Here is an 11,438-nt window from a genome sequence, read left to right as displayed (position 1 = left end):
GTGCAGCCGCGAGCCGGGAGCTGGGAGCAGCTCCCAGGCGGGTTTCCGGCCCACATGCCAGGCGCCCAGGTGAGCTGCTGACGACCAGAGGCTGCTGTGCCTCTGAGGGCAGGGGGGACGTTCTGGTGCCCCTCAGTGTGGGCAGGACGCCGTCCTCGCAGACCCTGAGGATGTGAACGCCTGTGGGGGGAGGTGGCCTCCAGGACCGCAGGGAGCAGGACCCTGCCAGCACCCAGGTAGCTCGGGCACATCCACGGCCAGGCCTCCCAGAACTCACTCAAAGCTGCTCAGTTTGTGGTTATCGGGCAGCAAGAGCCTCGCGAAAACGTTGCTCCCTCGACACCAGCACCTCGCAGGAACCACAGGGACGGACAAGGACCCCTCTTGCCACAAAAGTGTTTAATGATTATAAAGTGCCTAAAATTCTCTCGCAGAGATAAGTTGATTTGAGCGTTTCTCTCAGTTAAAGCTGGGACACCCCGAGGGGGGAGGCGGGCTGTGCACGGCGGCGCCTCAGGAGATGACCCTCAGGCTGGGCTTGCTCCTCTCCAGGGCCCTCAGGCGGTCCTCCACCTCCTCCGTCCAATAGATGTCATAGAGGCTGCGGAGGGAGAGGCAGGGTGGGCCGTGCCCGCCCGCGTGCCGGCCCGCCCCCGCCCCCGCCCCCGCCGCCCACTTACACCAGCTGCTCCAGGGCACAGCCGGGCTGGTCCAGGCTGCCCAGCAGCTGCAGGACACCAGGGTCGCCCATGCAGTTGTTGCTCAGGTCCAGCTCGCGCAGGCTCTGGTTGGCCAGCAGGAGCGCCGCGAGCCCGCCGCAGCCGCCATTAGACACGTCGCAGTCCCCCAGCCTGGGTGGAGAGCAGGGCAGAGGTTGGGGCAGAGGGCACCAGTGACCGGCCTAGTGACCTGGGCCATGCTCGTGGCCCCGGCGTCACAGCTCTCCCCCCACCTCAGCCTGGAGGCGCAGAGCTCCCCTCTGCGGGCACAGCAGCCACAGGCTGGACTCAGGACCCCAACTCCTTGCTTCCTCACCCCCGAGCCCGGCTGGGTGGGGCGGAGGCTCTACAGAGGCCAAGGGGATGGCTGGGGACAGGAGGCACGAGGGCCAAAGGAAGGTTAGAGGTGCCGGCTCCCGCCGGGGGGGGCAGCGGCGCGAGGCCCAGGGGCCCCCAGCGCCACAAGACCACCATGCCGAGGGGCCGCGCCGGGGCAGACCCAGGTGTCAGGGACCACAGCCCCTCTCCCCGCCTGACGTCAGAGTGTCCCCAAGACCCTGGAGGCAGGACAGTGTCCCCTGGCAGGATGCAGGAGGGTCCCGCCTGGGGCTCAGCTGCAGGGCCGGCTGTCTAGGGCTCCTCGGCCCCACCTTCGCCTGGTGCCCGGGATGACCACCGTCCCAGGGGAGCCACCAGTGGAAGGCAGGCAAGGACACAGAACAGAGGAAAAACAGTGACGGCAGAAGTGAAAGGCTGAGCAGCTGGGCTGGAAGGCAGAACAGGGAGCCTGGAGGCCGGCCCACCAGGCCAGCAGAGGACCCTGGAGCACGACACGACACGCTCCTTCAGTGCAGCCAGCACCCAGCACGCACGGTGCCGGGGGGAGCACGAGCCAGCTCACGCCAGGCAGCACGGAGCAGGGCCCCGCCGACGAGGGCCTGGCAGGCAGGCGAGCGCAGGCCGGGGCGGAAGCTGCTCTGGGTGGGGGCCGAGAAGAGAACACCCAGAAGGCTGCGTGGGGACAGGGCTCCCGCACGGGAGGGGGCCCTGCCGCCCCGCGCAGGCACACTCGCGCTCCGCCCGCTGGCTCACCAGAGCGCGCGCAGCACGCAGCCGGGCTGGCGCAGGCCCCGGCAGAGCTCCTGGACGCCCGCGTCACCCAGCTTGTTGCTGCTCAGCTGCAGCTCCAGGAGACGCTTGTTCCGGGCCAGCACGGTGCTGAAGTGGGGGCAGCAGGCGGCCGTGAGGCTGCAGGACTTCACCCTGCGGGAGGCAGGCAGGGACTGAGGTCGCTGCAGACCTGAGCCCGAGGGGCGCCCCTCCCAGGGCCCCCTCCCACTCCTCCTGGCTTCTGGGCAGCTCAACCTCAGCACCTCGTCCCTGCCCTCCCTCCGAGGAAGCTCCGGCCCCCAGGCCACAAGCCTCCTCACGGGGCGCACGCTCACCACAGCATCTCCAGCTGGCAGCTGGGCTGCAGCAGGCTCTCACACAGCAGCTGGGCGCCCTCGTCACCCAGGTGGTTGCCCGCCAGACTGAGCTCCTTCAGGGTCTCCTTGGCCCTGAGGACGCGGCACAGGTCTCTGCAGCCGCTGGTGGTGACCTCACATTCCCAGAGCCTGCGGGGGGGCGGGGGTGCTCGGGCTGTCACTGCAGGGCCAGCGGGGCGATGCCGGCCCCACGTCAGCACAGCGGCACTCTTGGACGTCCCCCGCCGCGCCCGGCCGCTCTGCAGGCCCTGCCCGCCCTGCCCGCCCAGCCCGGGGGCCGACTCACCACAGGGTCCTGAGCTGGGAGCCGGGGCTCAGCAGCCCGGGACACAGGTCCGCGACGCCCGCGTCGCCCAGCGCGTTGCTGCCCAAGTCCAGCTCTCTCAGAGAGGCCTGGGCAGCCAGGATGCCACACAGGTCCTTACAGTTGGCTGCCGTGAGGCCACAGTTCTCCAGCCTGGGGACACAAGAGGTGCCGGGAGCCGGGGAGCCCCGCCCGCAACCCCCCACCCCGGCCCAGACCTTACTTGAGCGTCTCCAGCTGGCAGGCGGAGTCCGCCAGGCCCCGGCACAGCGTCCGGATGCCCGCCTCGCCGATGTCATTGTTGCTCAGGGCGAGCTCCTTCAGCTTCTGCGTGGCCCTGAGCACGGCAGCCAGGGGCTCGCAGCTGGCGGCAGTCAGGTTGCAGTACTCCAGCCTGGGGACAGGTGGCCGGCCAGCCCCTCACTCGCAGGAATGCGTCCGGGCCGGCAGGCCGAGGGCCTCCCTTCCCACCCCGGACAGTGGGCGGCGGAGACCCAGGAGAGAGAACACCTGTCCTGAGCCGGGCCTTTCTGGCCCAGCTTCCTTCCTCGGCCGCTGACCCCACCCGTGTGCTCACGGCCACTCCTGCTTGTGCGCGGGGTCATAGGCCAGCTGCCAGCTCCTCCGGCCTCAGCTGGGAGTCAGGGAGCAGGAGGTCTGCAGGACCCCGAGATCCCCCTCAAAGCTCCCTGAAGCTGATGAGCTGGGGACGGGGCTTCCCAGGGGACAGGTGGGTGCAGGGCTGGGGGTGGGCCTAGGGGGAGCGGGCACACACTCACTGCAGCTTCTCCAGTTGGCACTTGGGGTCCAGGAGCCCCTCGCAGAGCAGCTGCAGGCCGGCGTCCCCCAGCGGGTTGTGGCTGAGGTGCAGCTCCTGCAGGGTGGGCAGGGAGCGCAGCAGGCCGGGCAGGGCCCCGCAGCCGGCCTCCGTCAGGGAGCAGTTCTGGAGGCTGGAGCACGTGGCCGTCAGCGGGGCCCCACGCGATACAAGCCACCCCCGTCTCTAGGAGCCTGGGCAAGGCGCCTGTGTGGGCGCCCACAGGGCGGCCGGGCCGGGCTCAGGTGTGCCTCAGGGCCCAGGGCCCAGGGATGACAGGCAGGGCTGCGGTGTGAGTGGAGCCTCCCCGGACCGCCAAGCAGGCTCAGACCCTGCAGCCTCACCTGAGCTTCTGGATCTTGCAGGTGGGGCTCTGCAGCCCCTGGAGCACCAAGCGCACGCCGCCATCACCCAGCTCATTGGTGCCGAGGCTGAGCTCGGTCAGGGAGGAGTTGACCCGGAGGGCTGAACTGATGTCCTTGCACCGCACCTCCGTGAGGCCACAGTCGTCCAGCCTGTGGACGGACACACCTGGTCATTTCACACAGCAGGCCGTGACCCGACAGTGGGCTAAGAACTGGGCAAGGTGGGTGACAACCAACACAGCTTAAAACGAAACAGGAAAAGCATATGATCATCTTGGAAAACTTCAGACACCGGCACGTGTACGGATGCGGATCTCCGCATCTTACCGAGGGGCCCGTCAGCAGGTGTCCACCTCCAGGAGAGAAATCAAACCTGGACAAGGCAGCAGCTCCGAGCACGTGTGGGAGAGGACGCGGCACCTCGGAGGGCAGTGCCCCCCTGAAGGGCCTCAGCAGGCCCAGCGGGGAACGTACCAGAGCACAACCCAGGACCCGTCCGTCCCCGTGAGTGAAAACCCGAGTGAACACAGGTGGAAGAAAAGCCAGCTCTTACTCACGGAATGACAGCTGGTAGTCGTGGAAGGAACGGGGACATTAAAATCCCAGTTAGGCAAAGGCCCGTAATAGCCATTCTGGCAAGACCCACCAACGGGTGTGGAGCTCAGTGGACGACCGTTTTAGCACAAAAGGGTGAGAGCAGAGTCTCAGGTGTCTCACCCAGGGTGTTTGCCGATAACAGGAAAACCAGTGGCTGCAGTGGAGAACCGGCAGGCACCACCCATCAGGTGGTCATGGTGACCACGAGGCGAGGGCTCACCGTTTGGCGCCACTGTGACCATAAACCCCAGATATGACATGCCAGGCAGGGCACAACATCACTTCTGTGTTATCTTCCCCAGAATGTGTGACTCAGCTCTGAAAAGACGTCGAGGGTCAGGTGGCCAAGGTCAAGGGCGGACAGAGGGGCCGTCACAGACAGGAGGGGCCGGGGAGACGTGAGGATGAGTGCCCCGAGGGCTCCCGTGCGCCCCGGGAACAGGAGAGGACGCAGGTGGAAGAGCCGGTGACGAGAGGCGAGGCGCCCTGTTGGGCTCTTCGCTATGACCCGCGCCCCAGGCGACAGGGTGCCTGACATCAGCGGGAGGGGGCGCAGGGCACAGGGAACCCCGCACCGTCTTCACAACTCCTCCATAACCTAAAATGCTTTCAAGGAAGTTCAAAAGGAAAACGACAAGCAGGCAGGCATCCATCTCTCACCGGTGAACGCTCAGGACCCCTAGGTCTGCGCTGTTTCCCAGCCTGCGGCCCCGCAGGGGACAGGGCACAGGCAGTGCCCCCGGGAGGGGAGCCGACAGACGCGATCACACCCCCAGAGCAAGAGGGCGAGCTGCAGACCCTGGTCTGGGCCGCTCTGCCCACCAGGCTTGGGCCGGCAATGCGTTTGCATTCAAGTGGTTGGAGAAAGGCAGGGTAAGATACAGCCCAAGTGGTAGAGCGTACGCTTAGCATTCACGAGGTCTTGGGTTCAATCCCTGTATCCTCCTCTAAAAATAAATAAGTAAACCTAATTACCCCCCTCAAAAACAACAAGAAATAGTTGGAGGAAAATTAAAAAAAAATTTCATGCCACACAAAAACCATACAAAAGTCACAGCACGCTTCCGTAAATGAAGTGACGTGGGGGCTGCTACCTGACCACCTCGTACTGCTGGATCAGAGGCAGGAGCTCCGTCCACCGGCTGTCGCTCAGCTCCTCACACTGGATGTCCAGGTTCATGGCGGGAGGTGAAGTCTTTCCTAGACAAGATGCAGAGGGAGAAATTCTCTCAAGGTTCGAGAGGCCAGAGACCCAGCAGATGGGGGGGGGGGACAGCGAGGGGAATCCAAACAGGACCCCAAGCGGCCAAGCTTTGTGGAGGAGCCAGTCTCTCCCTCGCCTGCTTCCTTCCCCTTCCTCAGCTCCTTGATCCTTTATCCACCTCGGCCTCCAGCAGAAAAGCCGGGGTGGGTGGAGGGAAGCTTCGCCCACTGGGCTCCCTGCTCCCCCAGCCCCTGGCACTGACACTGGCCACCCACAGCCCTGCCTCTGACTTGCCTGGGCTGGCCGCAGGCCTGGCCACAGCGTGGAGACCCCAGTCAAGGGAGCACAGGGGCCACATCTGTCAAGTGCTATGGAACTCTCCCTGCCTGCTCACTGGAAATGGGGGGCTGTGCCGGCCAGGCAGACCACCCACAAAGCCGCAGTCCCCCCAGCACTTGAGTACCTGAGGCCTCACTGCCCCGAGGCAGCTGGGTGGGTGGCACAGGTGCCTGTGGTCAGGTGACAGTTCCCGACAGCACCAGCTGCAGGTGCCCTGGACAGGACAGAGCAGGTGGGGTGGGGGCCCCAGGTCCAGTGGCCTGCACTCTGGGCGGTGCATTCCCTGGGGTGCCCGATTCCATGATCCCCTTCTGGGAGCCGGGACTCTGGACAGGGCATGTCCTCTGCCGCACCTTGGGTCAGCGAGGGACCAGCCCAGACAGGCCGCTCACCACGCAGGCTGAGAAAAGCAGGAGGCCTTTGCCCAGCAGGTATGGGATGGGAGGTCACACAGACCCTGAAACCTCACCTGGGACAAGCACAGAGCCTGAATAAAAGAGGAACCGGAGCCCCAGGCCGGGGCTCACTGTGGCCCCGAAGGTGGGGGCCAGCAGGAGAGGGAGCCACGGGCTGCCATGAGTGGAGACTGGGGATGGGGCTGGGGGCGACAGAACGCTCAGTGGAGAGTCACACCTGGGAACAGTGTCATTCCGGGTCTCTGGAAACAGGATGACTCAGCCCACGAGCTTTCTGAGAACAGCGCTCCTCTCATGCTTGTGCCCGTGCCTGGCTCGGCCCTGGCCTTGCTGAAGGGGGGCTCCCCCTCCCACCCCGAGGCTGGTTCGGAGCCCACAGTGGGGAGAAGAGCCAGCCCAGGCCAAGGCTCTAGTTGCACTCCTGCTGAGCAGAGGCCGCCCCCCACCCCGTGCCAACCTGTCAACGGGCAGGCAAGACTCACGACTGCACGTCCCAGCAGGTGGGCCTGCTAAGAAACTGGGGCGAGGACATCGGTAACTGGCCACCTGACGCAACCATCACACGGACAAACCCAGCGCATGTGAGCAAAGCCAGACCTGCCCCACCCAGCCCAAAGTGTGCTCACCCAAACCCTGACTCAGAATCCTCCATCCAGGCCTGAGAGGCGTCAGTCAGGAACAGGGAGCTCACAGCTGGTGATTCTGACCCCTCCCGAGGGGAGGGGGGAAGGAGGTGGCACGGAGGGACCCCTGAGGGGCGCCAGTCCCAGCTCTGCTGCCTCTCCCTGAATCCCGTGTGACGCTAGGGGACTCCGTTCTAGGCTGGGAACTGATACGCAGCAGCTGGCCCGACCTCCCAACTTGGCTGGACCGCAGGGCATCCCTTTGGTTGGCCCTTGGGACCAGGAGGCCGCCTCTTCACCTCCAGGGGTCACTGATCCCTTTCAGGATCCGTGAAAAAGCGTTACATCCCCCCAGAGATGCCGTGTACAACCGTCCTCAGCACCCTCAGCTAGGGCACCTGGTCGGGATGGGAGCAAGCACACGTCGGGCCCACGCGCTCACTGGGAACCGGGACCAGCAGCTGGGCTGCTCCCCAGGCCCCAAGGCCTGGGTCCAGCATCTCCACAACGGCCCGTAAGTAACGCGGGGTAACAGGCCGCCGCGCACGGCCGCGCCGCACGACCGGAGCCGCGTCTGTTCCGCCTTCGGTCTGGCCTGGGCCTTCCCCTGGGCGGCGCCCGCGGGGCGGCGGGGAGCGCGGGCGCGCCGGGGACAGCCCGGGGCCGGAGCCGCCCTCCGCGCCCTCCGCGCCGGCCCGAGGCTCCGCGTGTCCGGCGACCCGCGGTCAACGCGGGGTTGGGCCGGGGCCGCTCAGACGCGGCGCCGAGAGGACTCCCGGCGCCCCCGGCCCCCACGCCCTCCCTGGGCCCCGGGGCCGTCCGCAGGCGGTCAGGGGCCGGGGAGCCCCCGAAACGCCGCAGGGTCACCCGAGTTCGCTCGCCTGGCCAGTGAAGTGAGGCCGCCGCGCCCCGCTTCCCGGCCCGCGCCCGCTCCGCCCGGGACGCCGGACCTCACCTCGCGTCGCCACCGCAGACCCGAGGGCCGAGCCGCTGCTTCCGCCGGGGCCGCGGGGCGAGGGCGAGGGCGAGGGCGAGGCGGGTCCAGGGGCGGGGGCGGGGCTTAGGCGGCGGAGCCCGGCGCGGCCCGGAGGCCCAGGTCTGGTAGCCCTCGCCCACCCGACCCCCACGGCGGGACACCGGCCCCAGGGACCGGCCTGCCCTTCATCCCTCCTCGGCCTGGCGCAGGGCCTTTTTCTGAGCCGTGCGCCGAGCCAAAGCTCCCAGGGAAGCCCTCGCCGCTTTCCGCTTGGCCCCGGCGTAACCTTCCAAGTCCCTGTTTGATTTACCACTGTGTCGCCCAGAACAGATGGCAGGCGAGCTCGCGGGGAGGGGGCACCAACCGGAGGTGGGGCTGCAGGCGCTGGGAGGCCCGGCCGCCCCCACGAAGACTCGCCGGGTCTTCCCTTCCTCTGCCTCCTCCCGCCAACAGGCCAGTCAGGGAGTTTCCCAGAGCACAGAAATGAAAATACCTGAGACACGCCAGACAGGAAAAGGTGGGAGTGACCATCGGTTATCTGCAGTGGCTGTGATGAACTGGATGAGCCAGTAAGCAGGTAGGTAGGGTAGGGAGTCCCTGGAGAAAGAGAACCTGGGGTGGCTTTCTGGACACGAGAGGCCATTTTTGCCCTAAGCAATTTTGTGGTCTAAGCCTGGCCACAGCGCTTGCCCTTGAACTGGTCTCAGTATAATGATCTTCAGTGAACACAGGAATACGGAAACAGTGCCTGGCAACCCAAGTGACAGCAGCAAAGATACCAGCTGTAAAGATTCCCAGTGCTGGAGGGGGAGGGTACAGCTCCGTGCAGAGCGCGTGCTGAGCACGCACGAGGTCCTGGGTTCAGTCACCAGTACACCTCCATTACAAGAACTGAATCAACCGAATTACCACCCCCAAAACAAACAAAAACAACAAATAAATAAAAATGGTTAAGATGGTAAATTACAAAAAAGAAGAAGAAAAAAGACTCCCAGTTCTGTTTCAGTGGCAAAGACCAGCCTGAAGCCTCAACCACCACGCCCCCTGGGCCCTAAGGGACGATGGCGCTGACCTCGTCCGACCCTCCTGACTCCGATCAAATAAAGCTGGGGCTCTGTGGGAAGACACTGCTTTGGGAAAGAAGCCCCGTGTTCTCCTTACGTGCTGCAAGTAATAATAAATCCTTCCTTCTCCCGATCTTTGGCTCAGTTGTGCACTTGGGCTCGACACCCACCAAGAGGCCAACACAGCTTTTCAGGTAGCAAGCATGGAGGTCCGCTTCTGGAGCACAGTTTGGCTTATGTAGAACTGACACACCCCTCCATTTCTGTGTATCAGTCAAAAGACATATTCATGCCTGAGCTCAGGATACACGCTCAAAATGCCTTTTTTGCAGCAACTGTGTAACCGTCCAAACCTCCAGACGCTCTAAATGTCTATCAGTAGGGAAGTGGTTAAATCATCTGTAACATCGCTGTTTCGTGCCCCTTTTGGCTGAACCATAACCAATCCTGAGGCTGGACTGGCCCTCGTGGTTCTTACTATGATTGCAAGACACCCTTCAGCAAAGACCATTAGGAAACTTGGAAAAAATGTTTATTACTCACATTTGTAGGAATGCACAGGGCACACCTGGGGCTGCAAAGCGAGGTGGGAGTGGGGTGAGGGCAGGCGCCCAGGGCTCTGCTTTTACTGGGGTTGAGGATGGGGGCCTACGGTTTCACGGGCTCACTACTGGTAAGTTAAAAACATAAGAGCAAGAATTTAAAGCTGGAGAAGAAGAAAGAGCATGTGGCCCAAATGGTCAGCTACTGAAACCAACCAACCTCTAACGGTACCAAAGGAGGCTCAGGGAACTGACTGGTTGCCTGGGAGTCCAGTCTCTGGGGGAATAAAGGAAGGGCTACTCAACCTGGGGAGACTATTTGGCGGGGCCACTCCTTGGCTCGAGGAGCTCGCAAGGAGACCAGGGCTACCAACGTGGGGCCACGGGATCCCGAGAGCCCAGGGGCTTCCCAGAGGTGAGCCCCTTAAGCACAGACAACCACCCCACCCCACTGCAGAGCAAGTGCAAGTCGACAAGTCGTCAAGGGAAGACAGCGAGCGGCTCTCTCCCACCTTGACGCAGGAGAATGAGAGTGGTGCTGGGCTTCTGGCAGAGGCTACTGCAGCCCGGAGTTGGCGAGGATGGAGGAAGGCAGAAGGGAGGTGGGCAGAGAGGGGACTCTGGGTGCGCTGGAACCCAAACCAACTTTAACGTGACTTGCATAAAGTGAGCAGAATGTGCTTTCTGCAGGAAAATTTTAAGACATAAAAAGTGGAAGGCCCTAGAATGTCCATCTTCCAGAGACAAAGGCTGTGTCTCTGTATGTGCTCCTATTCCTTCTGTACACACAATACACTCGTTTTAAAATAAAAATGAGATATTGGGAATGGTAGCTGGAACAACGGCCCCCCAACTCCATCGCGTGTCAATCCCCAAACGTGTCAGTAGTCACCTTACGCGGCAAAGGGGTCTTTGCAGATATGACCACGTTAGGGATCTTGAGATGGGGAGAACGCCCCGGATCACTCGGATAGGCCCCATGTAGTCACGAGGGTCCTTATAAGAGAGAGCGGCAAAGCGGGAAATCAGAGAGGAAGCGTCACAGGGCAAGCAGAGGTTGGAGGGGTTGCCCTCCGGAGGTGGGGGAAGGCAACGTCTAGAGGCCCAGACAGATTCTCGCCTGGAGCCCGCGCAACGAACCGGCCCTGTGGAGAGCGTGGCTTCGACCCCCCGAGGCCCATTTTGGACTCCCCGCCTCCAGAAGTGTAGAATAATACGTCCGTGGTTAACTCCCTGCAGCAGCAGGAGGAAACGTGCGTTACGGAGCTCTGCATCTCAGCTAAGACCAGCTCCGTGTACAACGTACACACGAGTACAGCGTATACGTGTCACGTCCACGGGCGCGGGCACAAGCTAACTTCTCCCGGCCACACTGTGAGCCGCTCTCCGAATGTCTCCACTCAGCCCACCTGTACAGGCGGACATTTAGGCTGTTTTCACCGTTTCCGGCTTTACAGCATGTTCTCCTACGTGGCTACCTTCCTCGTACGCCATCCTCTGGGGGGCCCGCCTGGTTCCAAGGTCCCGGCCCAAGGCCAGCCTGCAAGGCGGCAGATGCCACTAACGCGGCCGGCACCGCGCGCCCGCGCAGCTGCGTGGGCGCCGGGGCTGGTGGCAGCCCAACAGCGCAAGGGCTGGGACGCGGACCCCCTCCGGACCTTCCAGCCCCCTCCCCCCGCCGGGACAACCCTGACCCCGCGGCCCCGCGAGGTTCTGTCCCGCTTGCGTTCCGCTCCCGCCCGCAGGAGCTGCCCACCCAGCTCCCCAGGGTCTCGGACGACCTAACGGGGCGGAGCTGCCGGCGGGCAGATAGCCCGGCCCAAGGCCCAACACCCTGCGGCGCCACGCGGGCAGACCTGTCTGCCGGGGCCGCCCGCCCTTCCCGGGAGTCGGCTCCTCAGAGCGGCGTAAGGTCGACCGTTACTCAATTCGAGGAGGGAAGTCTGGCGGACGGTCCGGGACCGCGCAGGCGCAGACGCGGCGCC

General features: G+C 64.1%; 1 protein-coding gene and 1 long non-coding RNA gene across 9 annotated transcripts; one reads left to right on the top strand and one right to left on the bottom strand.

The window, feature by feature from the left end:
• Nucleotides 1-384: 384 nt before the first annotated feature.
• Nucleotides 385-11,438, bottom strand: LOC140685350 (ribonuclease inhibitor-like). 8 transcript variants are annotated; one of them, XM_072970651.1, is made up of 12 exons: nt 11,310-11,438; nt 10,346-10,449; nt 8,341-8,444; nt 5,384-5,489; nt 3,672-3,842; nt 3,290-3,460; nt 2,734-2,904; nt 2,493-2,663; nt 2,165-2,335; nt 1,812-1,982; nt 681-851; nt 385-601 (listed from the first exon to the last, which is right to left on the bottom strand). In XM_072970651.1, the coding sequence occupies exons 2-12, from the start codon at nt 10,432-10,434 to the stop codon at nt 514-516; spliced, it is 1,584 nt and encodes a 527-aa protein (XP_072826752.1). In that variant the 5' UTR covers nt 10,435-10,449; nt 11,310-11,438; the 3' UTR covers nt 385-513. The 8 variants fall into 8 exon arrangements, with proteins under 8 accessions (XP_072826752.1, XP_072826753.1, XP_072826757.1 ...); XM_072970652.1 differs by lacking the exons at nt 10,346-10,449; nt 11,310-11,438 and adding an exon at nt 9,455-9,471; XM_072970656.1 differs by lacking the exons at nt 8,341-8,444; nt 10,346-10,449; nt 11,310-11,438 and adding exons at nt 5,957-6,046; nt 8,212-8,297.
• Nucleotides 7,115-9,161, top strand: LOC140698865 (uncharacterized). Its single transcript, XR_012076886.1, has 3 exons — nt 7,115-7,385; nt 8,301-8,424; nt 8,854-9,161. It is a non-coding gene; the product is annotated as an uncharacterized lncRNA (long non-coding RNA).

This window comes from Vicugna pacos, chromosome 10, assembly GCF_048564905.1.
Source record: "Vicugna pacos chromosome 10, VicPac4, whole genome shotgun sequence".
Taxonomy (NCBI): Eukaryota; Metazoa; Chordata; class Mammalia; order Artiodactyla; family Camelidae; genus Vicugna; species Vicugna pacos.
The sequence above is the reverse complement of the archived record's forward strand: the minus strand, read 5'-3'. Positions and strand labels throughout refer to the sequence as shown.